The 22,821-nt window shown below is 53.2% G+C and overlaps 1 protein-coding gene across 1 annotated transcript; it reads right to left on the bottom strand.

Annotated features, from left to right (window-relative positions):
- Positions 1–1,695: 1,695 nt before the first annotated feature.
- On the bottom strand, positions 1,696–22,618 carry PHF23 (PHD finger protein 23). The gene is made up of 5 exons (XM_086946101.1): positions 22,467–22,618; positions 13,788–13,819; positions 9,511–9,606; positions 7,054–7,672; positions 1,696–3,947 (listed from the first exon to the last, which is right to left on the bottom strand). Exons 1-5 carry the CDS (start codon positions 22,492–22,494, stop codon positions 3,739–3,741), a joined length of 984 nt encoding a protein of 327 aa, XP_086802227.1. The 5' UTR covers positions 22,495–22,618; the 3' UTR covers positions 1,696–3,738.
- Positions 22,619–22,821: the final 203 nt, after the last annotated feature.

The raw sequence follows: 22,821 nt of genomic DNA, 5'->3' as shown, positions 1-22,821 counted from the left end.
TTTACATATAAAATTGCATTCTGGCAATACAAGCTGCTTTACATTCCTTCTGGAGTAAGCCCGAAGGCTGCTCTCCACAGCTACCACTTGGAGAGCTTTCTATGGTTGTCTAAAACCTCTTAAATCACCATAAGGGCTGTTTGGGCAGGTGCATGGTGCCCACTTACATTAGTGAACATCATACCATGCCAGCTTCTCAAATTGGCCACGTTCACCGGACCTCAGGGTGGCGCTAGACAGATGCTGTGCCTAGAGGTACCCCAGGGGACAGCAGCTCGCATCCCACCATAGCCAGGCCACGCTCACCAGTCCTCAGGATGGTGCTAGACAGATGCTGTACCTAGAGGGCAGCCTGGGTTACAGCAGCTCGCACCTCACCATAGCCTGGCCACACTCCCCAGTCCTCAGGGTGGCCACAGACAGATGCTGTGCCTAGAGGTCAGCCTAGGTTACAGCAGCTCGCACCTCACCATAGCCAGGCCACGCTCACCAGTCCTCAGGATGGTGCTAGACAGATGCTGAGCCTAGAGGTCAGCCCAGGTTACAGCAGCTCTGATACCACCATAGCCATACTAATCGGTCCTCAGGATGGTGATAGACAGATGTGCCTCAAGCTGCTCCCATCCCACCATAGCCTGGCCCTCCTCCTCCGTCCTCAGGATGGTGCTAGGCAGATGCTGTGTCTCGCGGTCAGCCCAGGTTACATCAGCTCACATCCCACCATGGCCTGGCCTTGCTCACTGGTCCTCAGGATGGCACTAGACCGATGCTGTGTCACCTGGGCTGACCGCGAGACAGCAGCCTGCAGTTTTTTGGCGTCTGCTGCACCTTTGCTGTGAGACAGAAAGCCTGCATTGCTGCTACCTGGGTGTGAGGGATGTTTTCACAATTCCCGCCTAGGATGTGGAAGGATATCTTGCAACCAGTGCTCACCTATGGTAGCTTGGACAATCAATTGTTTTGGCTCTTTAGAGTGAACCATGTTGCTTCACAAACACAGTACAGCTACAGCAAGGGCCGCAGCAGTGCAAGTTGAGTCTAACAGACGAGTCACAAGACAAACTTGCATCTCCTTTATGGAGGGGCGGCAGAAGTGGTCCACTGAAATATCACAATGATGAGGTCTGCCTGGGACACCAAGTGGGATTTCAAAAAACGCAACAACAAAAAAGTCAGCACTGATGAACTCTGTCAAAGAACAGATTCTGCCACAAGTACGTTTCCGGTTGCTTAGCACAGAAAACAATTGACTGCTTTTGCCTTCCTGTACCCAATGCTATTTGATGGACTGCCAGCAACCAATGAAGACGGTAGTAAGAAGTTACCCAATTTTTGTTTTTTATTGAAATAAGTGTAATATTGTTCCAGCATCCCATATGTCACCCCTAGAACCAACCATCGGGTACTGAAGTGCATACCTAAACGTTTAGCCGTGGGCTGTGTGTGGAAAAGATTTCCAAGGGGGAAAACAGCAAATGAAGTTACAGGTCAGGAAAGGGTTAGGTGAACATATCCTGATGGAAGATTTTTTAAATCAGGGAGCAAAAACGAGACAGGGCAGCAAACGGGGTCTGTGGGGGTTTCAATCTAAGCACCAGGAGTAGTGGGGGAACTCAACGTTAAAGTGAAAACCCGGGTTTCTCCCACAAAGAATTGGCACATGCCCCATGCACACAAAGTAGGAACACAAGAGTCTTTTATTTGTGTACAAACTCGAGGGTCAGGCCCCGGTTTATTATTTACAATCAAAACTTCAAATGTACAGCGGTCGCACAGTTGTAGAATTAAAAAGGAAAAGAAATAGCAGAAGGAAGAAAGGAAAAAACAAAGACAAAACAAACTGCAACCCTCCCCCAAAAAGAGTGAGGGTAAACCAGAGCATGGTCAGATGACAACCCATCAACTCTGAGAAAGAGGTTGGAAACCCAAGATTGGGCACTCAAGTGCATAACCATGCGGTATTTAGTGACGATTCAACGCCCTCCACTCTCACTGGCAGGATGGAAACCAGAAAGAAGCGAGACATCCTTCCCAAGCTCCAGGGGTGGGCATCTTGCAGATCCTGCCCTCACCTCACCCAACATGGACAGGATGGAGTGGGAGCTTCAAGTGCATACAAACAAACAAAAGGGGCGGTTGAAAGCTCCAGGCGCACTGGTAATTATTACCAATTCTAAGATAGACAATAGTGCTTCGCCCGCTGCCCCCTTTGCCCCCCGCGAGTTTCCATCAACCTATTACTGGACAAAAAAAAATGCCTCTAAAGCATTTTAGACAAACCACCTGTCCGATTCTGCTACAATCAACCAACCAGGAGACTGATTTCCCAGCTAGGGAATCCCTTTCTTTCCCTCAATTACCATTTCTGCGATTCATACACAGATCATGTGACCCTGGATTTATTCCCATTGTGGTAAACAAGGATCAGAGAACAGGTACAAACTTCTCTCATTCTACTTCGAGCTGGTCAACAAAGTCACCATTTTGGTAACCACATCGAAACAGCCAACATCCACTTGTACGCAGTCAGGGATAATCAGCTTTCTCCATGAACATAAAAGGGATGACCCACTTTCTACAGAAGGGCACCAGGAGTGTATCACCTGTTACTACCACTGTCCAGAGACAATTCGGTTCGATCAGATATTCCACATACAGGCGATCACACACCATTCTTGCCTGAAGGAGATGGTTCTTGTTCTAAAGAGGTCCTAGCAGCATCCATCTTACATTGAAGACTTAACCAGCTGGTCAGACAAATTCAATGGGCACTTGATTCATGTAGCATGTTCCTCATTGTAAAACCAACAATGAAAACCTGCCCATGCAAAGATCTAACCACACCTGCCTAGCCACAACCAGCTTTTGCGGAGTCCCACAAAATGATATAACCAAGACCAGCTGCCCAAGTCATACATATCTAGAAACTCCCCCAGAAATACGAATAGAATCTCGTAGCCAAGTAGCACATCTAGGAAAAGTTACTCAAATAACCTAACCAAGATATGCCGCCAAACTTGCACACACATACCTGGCCGGACTCTGCTGCTCATCTCAGCTGGGGTTCTGCTGCACAGTGCCTTGGGCTGGGATTGGGTCTCATAGCAGCCCAAGTATCCTTGTTTACCATCTTAGAACCTCCAAACAGTGACCTACTTGAATGAATGATCAACCGTTGAGGAGATAAATTGGCTCCGTACAGTAGCATAACAGACTGAGAAGTACAGACCACATTCTTATACCCAAATAACCACCCTCAGGTGCCCTTCATGCCCAGACTTTCGAGCCAACCAGAGGTACCACTTAGTGACCAACGTTTCAACCGCAGTGACATTACAAATTAATCAGAGCCACGACCGTCTTGAGTGCAAATTTTCCTGACACTGCAGGAATAAACATTTGTTTTTGTCCGATTCAGTCTCTGTACATCAACGGTAACAACTTGCAGGCCCCCTTTGCTCCTGTGCCACGGCCAGTAACCTCCAGACTGGTCTATGGCAGGGCCACACTGCACCAGAAGCTTATAGAACCAAGCTTCAAATGGTGCCATTGCCCCTCAAGTCAGATCCTTCTCTGGACAGAGAAAAGAGGGGCCACTATGAACCCCATATTGTCAGACCTTTTAGAAGGGGTCCAGATGTTATAGCCAGAGTTGGCTATCCTTCCGTAGGACGAACACATATTCCTTGTGTGGCCTAGGAGGAGACCTGGGGTAGCTTTGAAGATCATCTCCAACTGCTACAGTTCTCCTTTGGTCCCAGACTTTCGAGCCTCTCCTGGCCGCCCATCTTTACACTTCTGGCAGAAGAAGATGTCCGGGACATTTGTTTTCTTTATCTTGGCACAGGAGAGGTGGATCCATGTGCCACACTGGTTACACTCAATCATGGGCCGTCCTGCAAAAGGCTTCTGACAATAGCACGTTATCAGGTCCCACGAGTCATCACCTATTTTTGGGAAGATCAGAAAAAAATATTAGCAAAGAGGTCTCCTCCCTTCTCATTCATACCACATAAATAAACCACTTCTTCTACATGTTGCCATTGACTAAGCAACCCCACGGCCCAAATTCCTAGTGTTTGCATCAACTACAGTGTCACAACACACCCACAGCTCCACTGTTTTCCGTCAACACATCCCCTGCCCTAAGGTTTACTTATTGATTGTAATATTGAATGCACATTGGTGCCTTCTCTGGTAAAAAGTGTTACCAAATAGTGGCTCTCCGGTCTCTTGTAACTTCTATCGGCAGTTGCTACTAAATTTTACTTTCCTGCACAACCGAGCTAGAAAGCAAGCCTCATAAATGAAGAAACCAACACATAAGGAAAGTGCTTTCTAAGGTGTGATTGAGCGCCATCAAGGTGCTTCAGACTCAAAAATGAGGCAGACAACAATGTGCTAAAATGTAAATAAGGGGAGTGCCTATGCGCTAGCCTAGGACACCTTTCCTCTGAAAGCATGCATCAGACTTGTCCAAAACACAGAATCCAGGACCACTGTGGATACAACCCTAACAGGGAGCAAGAGCGAATTTGTGGCAACCCAAAATGTTATGTTGCACAGCTGTGTATGGCCATGGTAGACCAAGCAAAGTTAAACTTGCATCTTGTAATACAATGGCAAAGTTTCAGCCTAAAAATACTGTATTGTAGTGTATGGTGCCAGCACAAAGGGATAAGCGGAATTAACTGATGACATATCTACTTTGAGGCGTTTGGAACATGGGGCAGAGAGGATGTGTTAAATACCACACCAAAAACAGCAACACGGTTGCAAAAATAAAATAAATAGATAAATAACCTTCCTATTCCTACACTCTTGATAACTGCCCAACGTCTGCAGATAAGATGATACCACAAGTACTATGGAAGAACAACCAATATTCATAACCCATTTAAGTTTCATTTTACAAACTAGCAGCGCTAGGCTCGAACACTAAACTAATGACAAAAGAGGACCATGTACACCCTTTAGAAGAAGGAGCAAGAGCATGGTATGCACAGAACCAGTGCATACCATGAGGCCAAACCTCATCTAAAAATGCACCACAAAGATGGGCAAGAGACCACTGGGTGAAAAGCTGTAAGACTGTCCCAATAACATTAATTTCTATTCCAGCAGTACCTTTCCAGGCATTCACAGCCCTGAAAGAGCACATACAGCTAGTTTGCCAAGAAACAAGCAAAACAAGAGTTTCACTGCAGATGGTATTATTACCCTTATCAAAAGGCTTCATCACATTGGAATCCAATGATATGCCCTCGAATGGATCACCCCCTGCCTCACTGGAAGATCCCAGAGAAGCTGCCTACTACCAGTCACCTCAGATCACCATCTGCAGCGTCCTGCAAGGCTCGTACATCAGCCCTACACTGTTCATCACCTATATGCAAGGCCACTGGAGTTCGGCAGAAGGAGAGGGCGAAATTATGCTGCAGGTTTGAGTAAATTATGTGGAATAATGCGGGACATTTTTAAAATCGAATTACTTCTGTATTTCATCATTTGTAAACTTTGTAACACTCTCTGGGCATTGGTTGCACCTCATTCGTACCATTTAACATCCAAATATAGCAAAAAGCAACAGAAAGGTGTCTATTGCAGATTTGCAAAGGGCCTTCCACTGCACTGCAACACGGGTCATTGCACTTTGGAACTTTTGAACCATTTGATCTAGAGATTTTTTTTTATCTGTAGATTATGTGGCAGATGATGGATAATGTGGCAAAACTATAACTATGCGACAACCGCCACACAATCGCATAATTCCAGTGGCCCTGTCTATATAACTCCCTTGGCCAACATTGTCAGAAACCCATGAACAAAATATTGTATCCTACGCTGACAACACCAAACTCACCCTCTCAGTATTAGAAGACCCCTCCGCCACGATAGACAACTTCTGCAGGAGCACGACATGCACCACAGACTAGATGAAAGACTGCTTACTAAAGCTTAACACAGACAAAACTGAAGTACTGACCTTCAAAAAGTATCCATCCCCCATTGAACGACTCCTGGTGGCATTCCCAACTAGGACCTACACTCACTCCGACAAAACATTCCTGCAACCTTGGCATCCTGGAAAGCAAGCTCACCATGAAAAGCCAGACCAATGTAGTCTCTTCCACCTGCAACCTCACTCTTTACATGCTACACAAGATCTTCAAAGGGCACCCTATCAAAACCAGATGAACTGTCCCTCAAGCCCTAGTCACCACGCGGCTAAACCCAGCCAGCTGGACTACGGCAATGCATCCTATATAGTAAACACCTCACATCTTCTGAAGAGAAGGCAGACCACACCGAATTCAGCAACCAGACTCACCCTCTACCTCCCATAGCGGACCCCTTCATCACCGCCCACCTCAAGAAGCTCCATATTCATAAGAGATGTCAATTCGAAATTCTAACCCACGTCCACAACACCCTACAGCATACATCAACCACTGCCTTAACTTCCACCAACCCTCCAGATTCCTGCACTCCTCTTGCCTCTCTGACAACCCCAGCATCCGTCATTGCGACAGTGGAGGACGCTCCTTCCCAAACCTTGCTGCAAAGTCCTGGAAAGACCTCCCCCATCACCTCCGGAACTCACCCTCTGCTGAAATTCAGGAAATGACTCCAGACCTGGATTTTCAACTGAACCTTCCCTGGCAGTAGGGTTCTCAGTACCTGGATACCTTCACGGGTGACTAGCCGCACTTTATTTGATTAATTTTATTAGACTCAAGCGGGAGTAACAGTCAGGCCATGAGTAGGCACAGTAAAGAAATCCACCATTCAGAGAAAGACCACCAGCCCATGCTTAAAAAAATAGGCAGAAGGATGGGGCAAAGAGAAAGTGCGACATCACCCCGCAATCCCTTAAATTGCAACAGAACTGAAACCTACACTACTTGTCATTGTAGAGACTGCAGACAGGACCATACTAATCATTCCCATTCTAATCCTTTTAACACAGCACTCGTGCATGAAAATCCACAGGTGTTAAAGCACAGCCAACCACAAAAACTGTGCCAAAAAGCATTTTAGGATTCAACATACCAGACTCCACCATGATATCCTCGTCCATGACCCGCATCTCACCCTCGCTGGAGCTGGCATCCCCGTCCTGACTAGTCTCTGTGCTCACACAGTCCTTGCTCTCACCAGCAGAGAGCTTCTGCGTCAGGCTGCCATTCAACTCCAAAACCCCACTGTGAACCCCAGAGAGTAGCCTTAGTCCGTGAACACCTTCATCGTCCTCTTCATCCTCTTCCTCAGAGTCCGTCTCACTAAGAGACCCTTTGATTTTCTTTTCACTGCGATCAACCTTTTTTAACTTCCTTTTCTTACTCTTTTTAATGCGGGAGCGTTTCTCAGCCAGGGCGTCACGACATTTTTTCGTAGCCTCTGGACCCATCTTACGGTTTTTCCTGTCCTTTTTACGGTCCATCTGCGACTTCTCTGAAATGTCATAGAGGGAGTCCTTGAGTGTCATCTTTTCCAGCAGTGAACTATCTGATTTCAAGCGTCGGAAGGCCTTCTTCTTAGAGGACTTGGCTTTCTTCACAAATGTTTCTATCGTGTGGAGATCAGACTGGTTTGACTCCCAGCAATCGCTGTCTGCTGCGCTTTCCGTCTGTATAGGAGAGTTTGAGCCTGATGGTGTCCAATCATTTTCCTAAGGATGAAATAAAAATTAGAAATAAGGACAGGTTGAAGGTACAAGCTGCATGTCACACGTTCGCTTTGAGGATCTCATGCTCTACAACACACTAAGAGCGCGCATCTGATCACAGAGCTGCCTTGTGGGATTCAGAGACGTCACAATACATGCAGGCAGTAACAGGGGGCACCGGAAATGTAAGCATGGGTCTGGCAGATTTGAGACACCCCACCCAATACAAGCTTACCAACCACTATTCAACTTTAGTTTTATATCTTTCGAATATTTCAGTGGGTTTGGAAAGCGGATAAAGACAGTAGGCTATATAGGGCATACAATATGAACAAAATCCCAGCTAACGTAGTTTTCTGCTCTCTAATGTGCCTTGCACGAAACACAAACATAGGGGAAAGAACCTGTATGCGAGGTACAAACAGTGCTAACGGTGTGCATCGGAAACCCTGCTAGCTAGGCAGGAGGAAACGGTGCACGCTCCCAAATGTTTGCCGTGCTAAGATCCCGATTCCACAGATGGGCAGATCTGTTTTGCCCAAACATTTGTGCCCTTAACCACTTCTACTGGCATTCCCTATCAATTTGAAAATGTCTGGGAGGAAGTTTCAGGAGGACAAGCGGATACTCACAAGATGTAGAAGGCTAAAATAATGAGTGGGACTTCCATGTCAGGAGAAGCTGGCTAGTCTTGTTCTGTTGGGGTGGTAATCTACCAACCAATTCTTCTCACCAATGCACATGAAGAGGGAGAGAGCAGAGGCCAGTGACGAAGACCAGAGAGGAATCCCACCTCGATCCAACTCTTTCCACATAAAGAAAGCATCAGTGGCACCAATGAGGTGGAAACAGTCAAAGCTGACAATCAGACAGGTGCTAGCTGGGCAACAGAATAAAAGACTAAACGCAACGTCACTTCTATGGACCCCATCAGGAGCAGCAACATCAGATCAACCAGACACCCACCCCCTAAAGGAAGGGGGAATGATCCCCTGGCAAGAAAGATGGCCCTCCCTCTTTTTCCAGCGATAAGAATAACAATGGCCTGCTCATTCACCGTACACTGCCATGCTACAAATAAATCAAATGGCAAATGGGAAGGAAAGACTACTCGGTGTGCCTGGGAGGAAAATAATGATCAAATCCATAACATCACTTGCACACAGACAACCGCCTCTAATGGGTAGGTAATTATGCCACTTAAACACCAGGGCACATACAGGTTAACATCTGAACAAGAACTGTGCCTTTGACAAGCCTTTGATGTTTGTTATTATGGCAAATGTATGCGACAGTCGATATCAATTCTAAAGCATGCTAACGGTAGTGCACACGTTTACAAAAATAAAAAATAACCCGGTGCAAAAATAAATTTTAAAAATTAAATAGAATCAGATTGGAATGCCAGCCATGTACACCAAAGTCTACTACATGAAAAAAGGTAGGATGCACACATACTAATTCACAGACAAGAGCCAATAATGGAATAAAATGCGAGGGACACATTAACAGACCGATAGATGAAGGGGGTTGATCAAAAGTCTGTTTGAATATGTGTATTTAGATTTATGGTTTTTGGAGGAAAGGCAAGACTAGCAAAACAGCTAACACTACCTCTGGGCAAGCTCTAAAAAGAAGTATGTTTAATCATGGCACCCACGAGTCTTAAAGGGGCAAAATGACGGTGCAAGATAAGCCGCTGACAAAAAGGTGATGTCGGACGTGTCTCCATTCACCCGCCATACTACCCACACTCGCCATTACAGTGGACTCTGAGGATGGGGCAAGGTAACCAGGGGGAGCAGGGGCAAGGTAACCAGGGGGAGCAGAGGCCACTTTACCTCCTTTGTGGAAGAAGGCATATAGCCTGCATAGGCCAGCACGAAGCTGCAGAACTTGTTGAAGTCTTCGATGGTTCTCCGTCGCTTCTCTGGAGGCTGCAAGAAAGAGAAAGACAGTCAGTGAGAATTCTCCTCCGTGGGGCACACCGCCTCCAACTTCAGCGTTCGCCATATTTCACCACAGACCCATGATGGGACGGCCAGCCAGCTCTGAGGTGGCATTCAGGAGTCACGCTGAAATCTCAAGGAAACGTTCACAACATCCCAGCGGCACCCTAGTTTAACGCGCTCATTGGACAATTGAAAGCATGTTTCTACTGCATGAAAATTAATGAATCACACATATTTCCATGCTATCAAACTGGACACGGTTGCTTTTCGGCCCACTAGGCGAGAATTTAAAAAAGATGAAGTGGGTGGAATAAAAAAAAAAAAAAAACAAAACAAGCATTGGAAATGCAATAGGGCTCGCATTAGGAAAGTTTGAGCTATTGGTATTATAAATTATTTTTTTTTATTTATGCGTTATTTTTTAAAATAGCTAAATTAATAGCTTTGTCATTCACAATGCCAATAGTTATAACTTTTGCAAATGTGACACCTATAGCATTTGTAATGCAACATGTTTTGTATTTACGTGAATTAGATGTATTGATATTACAAATAACAATGGCTTTTAATTTTTTAAAATAATTATTACTTAAATAAATGTATTTAATTTGTAATGGCAATAGTATAAACTTTTGTGAAGATTATGTTCAGTGTTTTTTTATTGTGACGAAAATCCAAGAACAGAAGTGAAATATAAACATCTTTTTGTGATTTGTAATAAAGCTTGAAACATTGAGAGAACAGATTTGAACGAGTGATGCTGTGGTGGTGCTGAGTGATGCTGTGGTGGTGCTGAGTGATGCTGTGGTGGGGCTGCTGAGTGATGCTGTGGTGGGGCTGCCGAGTGGCGGTGGTGCTGCTGAGTGGTGCTGAGTGATAATGTGGTGGTGCTGAGGGGGTGAGTGTGTGAAAGGGTGAGTTGGGTGAGCGGGTAAGTGGGGGTGAGTTGGGTGGGTGGGGGGTAAGTGGGGGTGAGTTGGGTGGGTGGGGGGTAAGTGGGGGTGAGTTGGGTGGGTGGGGGGTAAGTGAGGGTGAGTGGGGGGTAAGTGAGGGTGAGAGGGTGGGTGGGGGGTAAGTGAGAGTGAGAGGGTGGGTGGGGGTGAGGGTGAGAGGGTGTAAGTGAGGGTGAGAGGGGGGGTGTAAGTGAGGGTGGGTGGGTGTAAGTGAGGGTGGGTGGGTGTAAGTGAGGGTGAGAGGGTGTAAGTGAGAGTGAGAGGGTGTAAGTGAGGGTGAGAGGGTGTAAGTGAGGGTGAGAGGGTGTAAGTGAGGGTGAGAGGGGGTAAGTGAGGGTGAGAGGGGGTAAGTGAGGGTGAGAGGGGGGTAAGTGAGGGTGAGAGGGGGGTAAGTGAGGGTGAGAGGGGGTAAGTGAGGGTGAGAGGGGGTAAGTGAGGGTGAGAGGGTGTAAGTGAGGGTGAGAGGGTGTAAGTGAGGGTGAGAGGGTGTAAGTGAGGGTGAGAGGGTGTAAGTGAGGGTGAGAGGGTGTAAGTGAGGGTGAGAGGGTGTAAGTGAGGGTGAGAGGGTGTAAGTGAGGGTGAGAGGGGGTAAGTGAGGGTGAGAGGGGGTAAGTGAGGGTGAGAGGGGGTAAGTGAGGGTGAGAGGGGGTAAGTGAGGGTGAGAGGGGGTAAGTGAGGGTGAGAGGGGGTAAGTGAGGGTGAGAGGGGGTAAGTGAGGGTGAGAGGGGGTAAGTGAGGGTGAGAGGGGGTAAGTGAGGGTGAGAGGGGGGGTGTAAGTGAGGGTGAGAGGGGGGGTGTAAGTGAGGGTGGGTGGGTGTAAGTGAGGGTGAGAGGGTGTAAGTGAGGGTGAGAGGGGGTAAGTGAGGGTGAGAGGGGGTAAGTGAGGGTGAGAGGGGGTAAGTGAGGGTGAGAGGGGGTAAGTGAGGGTGAGAGGGGGTAAGTGAGGGTGAGAGGGGGTAAGTGAGGGTGAGAGGGGGTAAGTGAGGGTGAGAGGGGGTAAGTGAGGGTGAGAGGGGGTAAGTGAGGGTGAGAGGGGGTAAGTGAGGGTGAGAGGGGGTAAGTGAGGGTGAGAGGGTGTAAGTGAGGGTGAGAGGGTGTAAGTGAGGGTGAGAGGGTGTAAGTGAGGGTGAGAGGGTGTAAGTGAGGGTGAGAGGGTGTAAGTGAGGGTGAGAGGGTGTAAGTGAGGGTGAGAGGGTGTAAGTGAGGGTGAGAGGGTGTAAGTGAGGGTGAGAGGGGGTAAGTGAGGGTGAGAGGGGGTAAGTGAGGGTGAGAGGGGGTGGGTGAGAGGGTGTAAGTGAGGGTGAGAGGGTGTAAGTGAGGGTGAGAGGGTGTAAGTGAGGGTGAGAGGGTGTAAGTGAGGGTGAGAGGGGGTAAGTGAGGGTGAGAGGGGGTAAGTGAGGGTGAGAGGGGGTAAGTGAGGGTGAGAGGGGGTAAGTGAGGGTGAGAGGGGGTGGGTGAGAGGGGGTAAGTGAGGGTGAGAGGGGGTAAGTGAGGGTGAGAGGGGGTAAGTGAGGGTAAATGAGGGTGGGTGAGGGTCAGGGGTGCGAGGGTGGGTGAGGGGGTGTGCGAGGGTGCTGAGTGATAATGTGGTGGCGCTGAGTGATAACGTGGTGGTGCTGAGGGGGTGAGAGTGTGTGTGAGGGTGAGAGGGTGGGGGTGTAAGGGTGAGGGGGTGTGGGGGTTAGGGTATTTGAGTTTGAGGGCGAGTGAGGAGGTAAGTGAGGGTGAGAGGGTAGGTGGGGGTAAGTGAGGGTGGGAGAGGGTATGGGGTGCGAGGGTGTGTTAGGGTGAGGGGGTGTTTGAGGGTGAGAGGGGGTGGGTGAGAGGGGGTGTAAGGGTGAGAAGGGGTGTAAGGGTGAGTGAGGGTGTTTGAGGGTGAGGGTTGTGCACAGAGGAGACGAGTAGGGTGAAAAACGGAGCCATTGCTGGGACTTTTCTGGTAAAATACTTGATGAGAACCCAGGCCTGTATAATGCTGTCTTCTGCGTGCAAGTCTGTGAAGTCTGCGGAGCTCATACTTTGTAGGTGCCCGCTGGACCCGTGTAGGCGGGGTGTAGGGAGTCAGGGAGGGTCGGGCAGACCAGGGAATGGAGGACGAATAAGGAAGCGCTGACACTGGATAAAGAAAGGCTCCGTTTGTGCTCCGAGGGTGGGGAGGGCTGGTAATGCGAAGCAGGATGGGGGAAGCTAAATTATAATGTTGAAGCGAAGGTCAGCATTCACCGCCATTATCTTCGGTCCCTACCGTATTGATGCGGACTGCGGACCACTTCGAGTCTCCCTTTCTCCCAATGCCTATTAAAACAAGCTTGTGTCCACTTTTGTCTACTCCGACGAAAACAGTGGAGTTCACGCACTGTTTGGAAAGGAGGGGGAGGGAGGAGTGAAAGGAGGGGTAGGGAGGAGAGAAGGGAGGGAGAGAAGAGAGTTGGGTGGAGGAGCGGGGGTAAAGACAAGACAACGAAAGCAAATCCAGCGCGACATTCATGAAAGGGCACCGTCCTGGGGCTCCAGCCTCTACTGTCTCACAGCAGAGCTGAGGGGTCAGGCAGGTGCAGAGGGAGGGCTGTGCTGGAGCCTGATGACTAATTGGGGGAGAGGAAGAGAGACCAGATAAGATACGCAGCAATGAATGTGAAACCAACGCAGAGCTTGTAAAAGGGGCGCAGTGCTGATAAAGTATGTTGACACATTATCCTGCCTGCAATAGTAACGAAAGGTAATACCGTATTTCTCCTGCAACCTCACGCACTTTAAAGTCACCACATGCCTACTGGTAATAAGGTACATACGGTTAGGGAACGTATGAAGTGAAGAACTTCTAACAAATGTTTTATGTTTGAGGAAGTGCCATCAGAGAAATGCGTAGAAAGGAGACACGGTCTGGCGGCCGTAAAACTGAAAGCACCGCCGGCCAGCCTTTGATGCAGCGGGGGGCAATTAGGGGAGAAGGATGGCTGGGCTAGCGGCACCAAGCTGACTATTTGATGCTGTGCACGCGCATTTTAACTCATTGCGCTTGCGCAATGAGTTAAAAAGCACATGCACTGCATGGAATCGCCAGTGGTTAAACTCTGGATAAGCCACTACAGAGCTTCGCCAGCTATGCGCAAGCGCATCAGCAGGCGAACCCTAAAAAAAACTGTAGCTAACTGGCCGCTGGGTTCATGCAATTAGTACACTGTGGATTGAGATAAAGCAGCATTCACCTACCTGTGGCTCTGTCTTCAGGCTCGGTGGAGGGTCTGCAAGGCAGAAAAAACACGTTTAAGGCTAAGCAAGTCCTTGTGCCCAGCTGGCGCCCTGCCCTTTTACACACAAACACAGGCTCCAGGCTAACCTAGTCGTGACTCCTTAAGTCCCTCTCTGGCACTGCGGCAGACATGGACTCACTTTCAAGAATGTACTGAACACCACACTCGGGAAGCAAGCCCCAGGTGCACAAAACACATGCTCACATACCGCACACCCCAAACAGTCCGTACCATACAAACAACCAACCTTCCCGCCTCCTGACAATGTGCCAGGATACCAAGGAGTGGATATCAGTGCCGGACATTGGCCCTTCCAAAAACACGAACTTTATTAGATGTACAAACATCAATCACAAAACTGCTCCGCTAGCTGAGAGGTTCCAATAACAACATACTCCCAAGATATGTACAGGTGTGCGTTGGAAACACCACATGCTAGCAAACCCATAGGACATGGAAGGGCACTCTCCCAGTCAAAATAAAGGGCACAGGTTAGCAGAGGGTCGAACACCTGACCCACCCCACACAGGCAGCATATCCCAAGCCCGACCCTTATTGTGTACCACAGCACGCTTCCCCCCCCCCACCCCCACAGTAACCTATCCTAAGCCAGCCCTCTTCTGGTGTATCACAGCGTGCACCCCTCCACAGTACCATATCCCAAGTCAGCCCCCATTCTTGTGTACCAAAGCGCATAACGCTCCACAGTAACATATCCTATGCCAGCCCCCTTTTGGTGCACCACAGAGCATACCCCTCCTAAGTAACATATCCTAGGCCAGCACCTTCTTGTATACCACAGAACGCTCCCCTCCACAGTAACATATCCTAAGCCAGCCAGCCAGCCTCCTCCTGTTGTACCACAGCGCGTACCCCTCCACAGTAACATATCCCAAGCCAGCCCCCTTCTTGTGTACTACAGCACGCTCCCCTACACAGTAACATATCCTAAACCAGCCCCCTTCTGGTGTCCCACAGCGCCTCCCCCTCCCCCCCAGAGTAACATTCTAAGCCAACACCCTCCTGGTGTACCACAGTGTGCACCCCTCCACAGTAACATATTCTAAGCCAGCCCCTTTTTGTTTACCACAGCGCACACCCCTAAACAGTAGAATATCCCAAGCCAGCCCCTCATTGTGTACCACAGCGCGCACCCCATGGACAGTAAAATATTCCAAGCCAGCCCTCTTCTCGAGTACCACAGCGCACACCCCTCCACAGTAACATATCCTAAGCCAGCCCCCTCCTGGTGTACAACAGCGTGCACCCCTTCACAGGAACATGTCCTAAGCCATCCCCCATTCTCGTGTACCACAACGCATACCACGCCACAGTACCATATCCTACGCCAGCCCCTTCGTGTACCACATTGCGCACCCCTCCACAGTAACATATCCTAGGCCAGCCCCTTTGTGTACCCCATCGCACACCCCCCCACAGTAACCCCTCCTAAGCAAGCAATCCCCCTCCTTGTGTACCACAGCGCTTACCCCTCCACAGTAACATATCCTAAGCCAGCCCCTTATTGTGTACCACAGCGCGCACCCCATGGACAGTAAAATATTCCAAGCCAGCCCTCTTCGAGTACCACAAAGCACACCCCACCACAGTAATATATCCTAAGCCAGCCCCCTTCTTGTGTACCAGAGCATGCTTCCCATCACAGTAACATTTCCTAGGCCAGTCCCCTCCTGGTGTACCACAGCGTGCACCCCTACACAGGAACACGTCCTAAGTCAGCCCCCATTCTTGTGTATCACAGCGCATACCACTCTACAGTAACATATCATACGCAAGGCCAGCCCCTTCGTGTACCACATTGCGCACCCCTCCACAGTAACATATCCTAAGCCAGCCCCTTCTCCTGTACAACAGCACTTACCCCTCCACAGTAACATATCCTAAGCCAGCCCCTTCTCCTGTACCACAGCCCTTACCCCTCCACAGTAACATATCCTAAGCCAGCCCCTTCTCCTGTACCACAGCGCTTACCCCTCCACAGTAACATATCCTAAGCCAGCCCCATCTCCTGTACCACAGCGCTTACCCCTCCACAGTAACATATCCTGAGCAAGCCCCTTCTCCTGTACCACAGCGCGCACCCCTCCACAGTAACATATCCTAAGCCAGCCCCATCTCCTGTACCACAGTGCTTACCCCTCCACAGTAACATATCCTAAGCCAGCCCCTTCTCCTGTACCACAGCGTGCACCCCCAGTGACATATTGTGTCACTCACCCACCTCATGCTACGCAGTGCACACCACTCCACAGTAACATGTTGTATGTCTCACCCCCGCTCCCCTCATGCCACACAGTGCACACCTCTCCACAGTAACATGTCATAGGTCACCCCCGCTCCCCTCATGCCCGCAGTGCACACCTCTCCACAGTAACATGTAGTAGGTCACCCTCACTCCCCTCATGCCCCTCAGTGCACACCTCTCCACAGTAACATGTCGTAGGTCACCCCCGCTCCCCTCAGTGCACACCCCTCCACAGTAACATGTCGTAGGTCACCCCCGCTCCCCTCAGTGCACACCTCTAAACAGTAACATGTCGTAGGTCACCCCCGCTCCCCTCAGTGCACACCTCTCCACAGTAACATGTCGTAGGTCACCCCCGCTCCCCTCAGTGCACACCTCTCCACAGTAACATGTCGTATGTCTCACCCCCGCTCCCATCAGTGCACACCCCTCCACAGTAACATGTCGTAGGTCACCCCCACTCCTCTGTGCACACCTCTCCACAGTAACATGTTGTATGTCTCACCCCCGCTCCCCTCAGTGCACACCCCTCCACAGTAACATGTCGTAGGTCTCACCCCGCTCCCCTCAGTGCACATCTCTCCACAGTAACAGGTCGTATGTCTCACCCCCGCTCCCCTCAGTGCACACCCCTCCACAGTAACATGTCGTAGGTCACCCCCACTCCTCTCAGTGCACACCCCTCCACAGTAACATGTTGCATGTCTCACCCCTGCTCCCCTCATGCTCCTCAGTGCACACCCCTCCACAGTAACATGTCGTAGGTCACCCTGGCTCCCCTCATGCCCCCCAGTGCACACCCCTCCACAGTAACATGTCGCATGTATCACCCCTGCTCCCCTCAGTGCACACCCCTCCACAGTAACATGTCGTAGGTCACCCTCGCTCCCCTCAGTGCACACCCCTCCACAGTAACATGTTGTATGTCTCACCCCCGCTCCCCTCAGTGCACCCCCCTCCACAGTAACATGTCGTAGGTCTCACCCAGACTCCCCTCAGTGCACACCCCTCCACAGTAACATGTCGTAGGTCTCACCCCCCTCCCCTCAGTGCACACCCCTCCACAGTAACATGTCGTAGGTCTCACCCCCGCTCCCCTCATGCCCCTCAGTGCACATCTCTCTACAGTAACATGTCGTATGTCTCACCCCCGCTCCCCTCAGTGCACACCCCTCCACAGTAACATGTCGTAGGTCACCCCCGCTCCCCTCAGTGCACACCCCTCCACAGTAACATGTCGTAGGTCACCCCCGCTCCCCTCAGTGCACACCCCTCCACAGTAACATGTCGTAGGTCACCCCCACTCCTCTCAGTGCACACCCCTCCACAGTAACATGTTGTAGGTCACCCCCGCTACCCTCAGTGCACACCCCTCCACAGTAACATGTCGTAGGTCACCCCCCCTACCCTCAGTGCACACCCCTCCACAGTAACATGTCGTAGGTCACCCCCGCTCTCCTCAGTGCACACCTCTCCACAGTAACATGTCGTAGGTCACCCCCGCTCCCCTCAGTGCACACCTCTCCACAGTAACATGTCGTATGTCTCACCCCCGCTCCCCTCAGTGCACACCCCTCCACAGTAACATGTCGTAGGTCACCCCCACTCCTCTGTGCACACCTCTCCACAGTAACATGTCGTAGGTCACCCCCGCTCCCCTCAGTGCACACCTCTCCACAGTAACATGTCGTATGTCTCACCCCCGCTCCCCTCAGTGCACACCCCTCCACAGTAACATGTCGTAGGTCTCACCCCGCTCCCCTCATGCCCCTCAGTGCACATCTCTCCACAGTAACAGGTCGTATGTCTCACCCCCGCTCCCCTCAGTGCACACCCCTCCACAGTAGCATGTCGTAGGTCACCCCACTCCTCTCAGTGCACACCCCTCCACAGTAACATGTCGTAGGTCACCCCCTCCTCTCAGTGCACACCCCTCCACAGTAACATGTCGCATGTCTCACCCCTGCTCCCCTCATGCTCCTCAGTGCACACCCCTCCACAGTAACATGTCGTAGGTCACCCTGGCTCCCCTCATGCCCCCCAGTGCACACCCCTCCACAGTAACATGTTGCATGTATCACCCCTGCTCCCCTCAGTGCACACCCCTCCACAGTAACATGTCGTAGGTCACCCTCGCTCCCCTCATGCCCCTCAGTGCACACCCCTCCACAGTAACATGTTGTATGTCTCACCCCCGCACCCCTCAGTGCACCCCCCTCCACAGTAACATGTCGTAGGTCTCACCCAGACTCCCCACAGTGCACACCCCTCCACAGTAACATGTCGTAGGTCTCACCCCCCTCCCCTCAGTGCACACCCCTCCACAGTAACATGTCGTAGGTCTCACCCCCGCTCCCCTCATGCCCCTCAGTGCACATCTCTCTACAGTAACATGTCGTATGTCTCACCCCCGCTCCCCTCAGTGCACACCCCTCCACAGTAACATGTCGTAGGTCACCCCCGCTCCCCTCAGTGCACACCCCTCCACAGTAACATGTCGTAGGTCACCCCCGCTCCCCTCAGTGCACACCCCTCCACAGTAACATGTCGTAGGTCTCCCCGCGTGCCCCTCAGTGCACACCTCTCCACAGTAACATGTCGTAGGTCACCCCCGCTCCCCTCAGTGCACACCCCTCCACAGTAACATGTCGTAGGTCTCACCCCCGCACCCCTCATGCCCCTCAGTGCACATCTCTCCACAGTAACATGTCGTATGTCTCACCCCCGCTCCCCTCAGTGCACACCCCTCCACAGTAACATGTCGTAGGTCACCCCCGCTACCCTCAGTGCACACCCCTCCACAGTAACATGTCGTAGGTCTCCCCGCGTGCCCCTCAGTGCACACCCCTCCACAGTAACATGTCGTAGGTCACCCCCGCTCCCCTCAGTGCACACCCCTCCACAGTAACATGTCGTAGGTCTCCCTGCGTGCCCCTCAGTGCACACCCCTCCACAGTAACATGTCGTAGGTCACCCCCGCTCCCCTCAGTGCACACCTCTCCACAGTAACATGTCGTAGGTCACCCCCGCTCCCCTCAGTGCACACCTCTCCACAGTAACATGTCGTAGGTCACCCCCACTCCCCTCAGTGCACACCTCTCCACAGTAACATGTAGTAGGTCACCCTCACGCCCCTCAGTGCACACCTCTCCACAGTAACATGTCGTAGGTCACCCCGCTCCCCTCAGTGCACACCCCTCCATAGTAACATGTCGTAGGTCACCCCCGCTCCCCTCAGTGCACACCTCTCCACAGTAACATGTCGTAGGTCACCCCCGCTCCCCTCAGTGCACACCCCTCCACAGTAACATGTCGTAGGCCACCCCTGCTACCCTCAGTGCACACCCCTCCACAGTAACATGTCGTAGGTCACCCCCGCTACCCTCAGTGCACACCCCTCCACAGTAACATGTCGTAGGTCTCACCCCCGCTCCCCTCAGTGCACATCTCTCCACAGTAACAGGCCGTATGTCTCACCCCTGCTACCCTCAGTGCACACCCCTCCACAGTAACATGTCGTAGGTCTCACCCCCGCTCCCCTCAGTGCACACCCCTCCACAGTAACATGTCATAGGTCACCCCCCGCTCCCCTCAGTGCACACCCCTCCACAGTAACATGTCGTAGGTCACCCCCGCTCCTCTCAGTGCACACCCCTCCACAGTAACATGTCGCATGTCTCACCCCTGCTCCCCTCATGCTCCTCAGTGCACACCCCTCCACAGTAACATGTCGTAGGTCTCACCCCCGCTCCCCTCAGTGCACACCCCTCCACAGTAACATGTCATAGGTCACCCCCCGCTCCCCTCAGTGCACACCCCTCCACAGTAACATGTCGTAGGTCACCCCCGCTCCTCTCAGTGCACACCCCTCCACAGTAACATGTCGCATGTCTCACCCCTGCTCCCCTCATGCTCCTCAGTGCACACCCCTCCACAGTAACATGTCGTAGGTCACCCCCACTCCCCTCAGTGCACCCCCCCCCACCCCCCAGTCATTGTTATCTCGGTCACAGGGGCCGTGTCACCGCTTCACACGGCCGCGGGCCTGACACCCCCGCCCACTCCATTGTAACGCACACCCCGGGGTTTTGCGGTCGTTTCACCCCGGGCCCGAGGCACTGCCTCCTCCCAGGCGGCACACTCCCTTCCACCGGGGTCCTCGCGCCGGTACTACGGGGCACTCGGTGCCTTCCGGCGGCAGAGCCTCCACCCCCCCCCCCCCCCCCCCCCGTCCAGTCACGTGCTCGGGCCGCACTCCGCCCCGCGCTCCCAGCCTTCCCTCCGCTCGGCCTCTGCAGCCCTCCCCGCGGGCGGTGCGCCGCGGCCCGGCTGCCGGGGGGCTCGCTGGGCACAGGTGGGGTCTCGGCTCTACCCCGGCGGCTCTCGCCCTTGTCTTGCCTCCCTGAGCCCCTCTCCGGCCCTGCAGTCTCCCAGTCAAGCTGCGGGGCCGTCCCATCAGCACCGAGCCGAGCTCCCCGGACATGTTGTGCTCCCCCCCCCCCCTTAGTTCTGACCCTCCACACCCCCGCTCCTCGGCCTCCGCTCCCCCCGGCTCTGCTGCTGCGTCCGCTCCCCTCACCCCGGGCCTCCGCTCTCTCCAGCTTCCCTCCCTCCCAGCTCTGCCCGCGGCTGCCCTCCCTCTCGTCCGGCTTTACTGGTCTCTCCTTCCCCCTCGCCTGCACCAGCCCCGCTCCCTGGCCCTCTTCACCCCACCCTCGGCTCCTTCACCCCACGCACCTCTTTCTCTGTCAGATCCTGGTCACCCCCATCCCGGTCTCCTCTCGGGGGTTCGACCCCTGCTCCCCCAAGAGGACCCGTCTCCCCCACCCTCGGCAACTCTCCACCGCGCCCACCCACATTCAGCACCCCATGTCACTCCACCATCCGCACCTCTTGTTCCCCACCTCCGGGTGACAGTGTCTGTCCATCGCTCCCCCGCCTCGGGGCCGGCGTGAGTCTCCTTTCAGCGGCAGCCCTCCCCTCCAGCCCAGAGATCCCGCGGACTGCGCTCTCCCAGGCTTGGATCGCGGGGATTGAAGCCCCCACCCCAACGCAGAGATAAAGGGGGGGGGGCTGCCTGCCTCCTCCTTCAAATCCAAGTAATCCGGAGACTGAACCCCCCGGCCTAAGGTGTCCCCTCCAACCCCGAACAACCAGGAGACTGAGCCTCCTGCCGCCCAGAGACCCCGAGGAGAGCCCTCGCCGCTCAGATCCCGAGGACTGACCACCCCATACAGAGCACTGACCCCCCCCCCAAGAGATCCCGGGGACTGACCCCCTCCCCTTCAGAGATCCACGAGACCGAGGGGCCCCCTCCCTTCAGAGACCCCGGGGACCGAGGCCCCCCCCCCTCTCCCTTCAGAGATCCCGGGGACCGAGGCCCCCCCCTCTCCCTTCAGAGACCCCGGGGACCGAAGCCCCCCTCTCCCTTCAGAGATCCCGGGGGCCGAGGCCCCCCTCTCCCTTCAGAGATCCCGGGGACCGAGGGCCCCCCGTCTCCCTTCAGAGACCCCGGGGACCGAGGCCCCCCTCTCCCTTCAGAGGGACCGAGAGACCCCTCTACCGTCAGAGATCCCGGGGACCGAGAGACCCCCTCTCCCTTCAGGGGGGGGGCGATGGCCCCCCTCCCTTCAGAGATCCCGGGGACCGATGGCCCCCCCCTCTCCCTTCAGAGACCCCGCGGACCGAGAGACCCTCTCTCCCTTCAGTGGGACCGAGAGACCCCCTCTACCTTCAGAGATCCCGGGGACCGAGAGACCCCCTCTCCATTCAGAGGGACCGAGAGACCCCCTCTCCCTTCAGAGATCCCGGGGACCGAGAGACTCCCTCTCCCTTCAGAGATCCCGGGGACCGAGAGACCCCCTCTCCCTTCAGAGATCCCGGGGACCGAGGCCCCCCTCTCCCTTCAGAGATCCCGGGGACCGAGAGAGCCCCTCTCCCTTCAGAGACCCCCTCTCCCTTCAGAGATCCCGGGGACCGAGGGCCCACTGCCTTCGAGGGGACCGAGGCCCCCCCCCACTCCCTTCAGAGATCCCGGGGACTGAGCCCCCAGGGTCGCCCCCTCGCCCCAGGGTGTACGGTTCTCCCACTCCGGCTTCTCAACCGACCTCAATGTTGCTCTGCCCCCCTCCCGTCCCTCCGGCTCTCCCCGGATCCGAGGGCTCCGCACCCCCGGGCTGCTCACCCTCTCCTCTCAGGAGTGTGGTGCTCGCCGTCCCAGCCCCTCTTCCCCAGCTTCTGGCCCCTGGTGTCAGTTGAGCCCCCTCAAACTCCCCTCTCCGTGAGCAATCACTCGCCACCGGGCCCCCGCGGCAGGGCCGCCCCCTCCTGCGTCTTTTCACCCCATCCTCGATTCCTCTCCAGGGCTCTTACCCTCCAACGCCTCATCGGGCTCCTCCATGCTCCGCTCCCCCGACTCTCTTCTCCTCCTCACTCCCTCCGCCTGGCTCGCGCTCCCCCTCCCGCCGCACGGCCCCCTGGGACCTGTAGTCCCCTCTGCTCCGCCCCGGTTCGTCCCACCGGAAGGGCCCGCCCCACATAGAACTAGAAGCGCAGGCGCGATGCCAAACCGCCGCCAGCCAGGAAATGACGTTCCCGCATTTCGCACGGCCAGTCGGGGGATGTAGTGCTATCTCTGCTTTAAAGCTAAAAACAGGACTGCGTTGTGCTTCTTTGTCATGCGACATCTGTGACAATGAAGCCACCGCACAGCCGATGAACGCTTCTC

This window comes from Lissotriton vulgaris, chromosome 12 (assembly GCF_964263255.1).
Source record: "Lissotriton vulgaris chromosome 12, aLisVul1.2, whole genome shotgun sequence".
Classification (NCBI taxonomy): Eukaryota; Metazoa; Chordata; class Amphibia; order Caudata; family Salamandridae; genus Lissotriton; species Lissotriton vulgaris.
This window is presented reverse-complemented; position numbering and strand designations above follow the sequence as displayed.

Coding starts and splice junctions, on each gene's coding strand:
- PHF23 (XM_086946101.1), bottom strand. CDS start 22,494: ATGGAGGAGCCCGATGAGGCGTTGGAGG. Junction 7,673..9,510: donor TGCCTTCTTCCACAAAGGAG/GTAAAGTGGCCT, acceptor TTTCATCCTTAG/GAAAATGATTGGACACCATC. Junction 3,948..7,053: donor GGATATCATGGTGGAGTCTG/GTATGTTGAATC, acceptor TCCCAAAAATAG/GTGATGACTCGTGGGACCTG.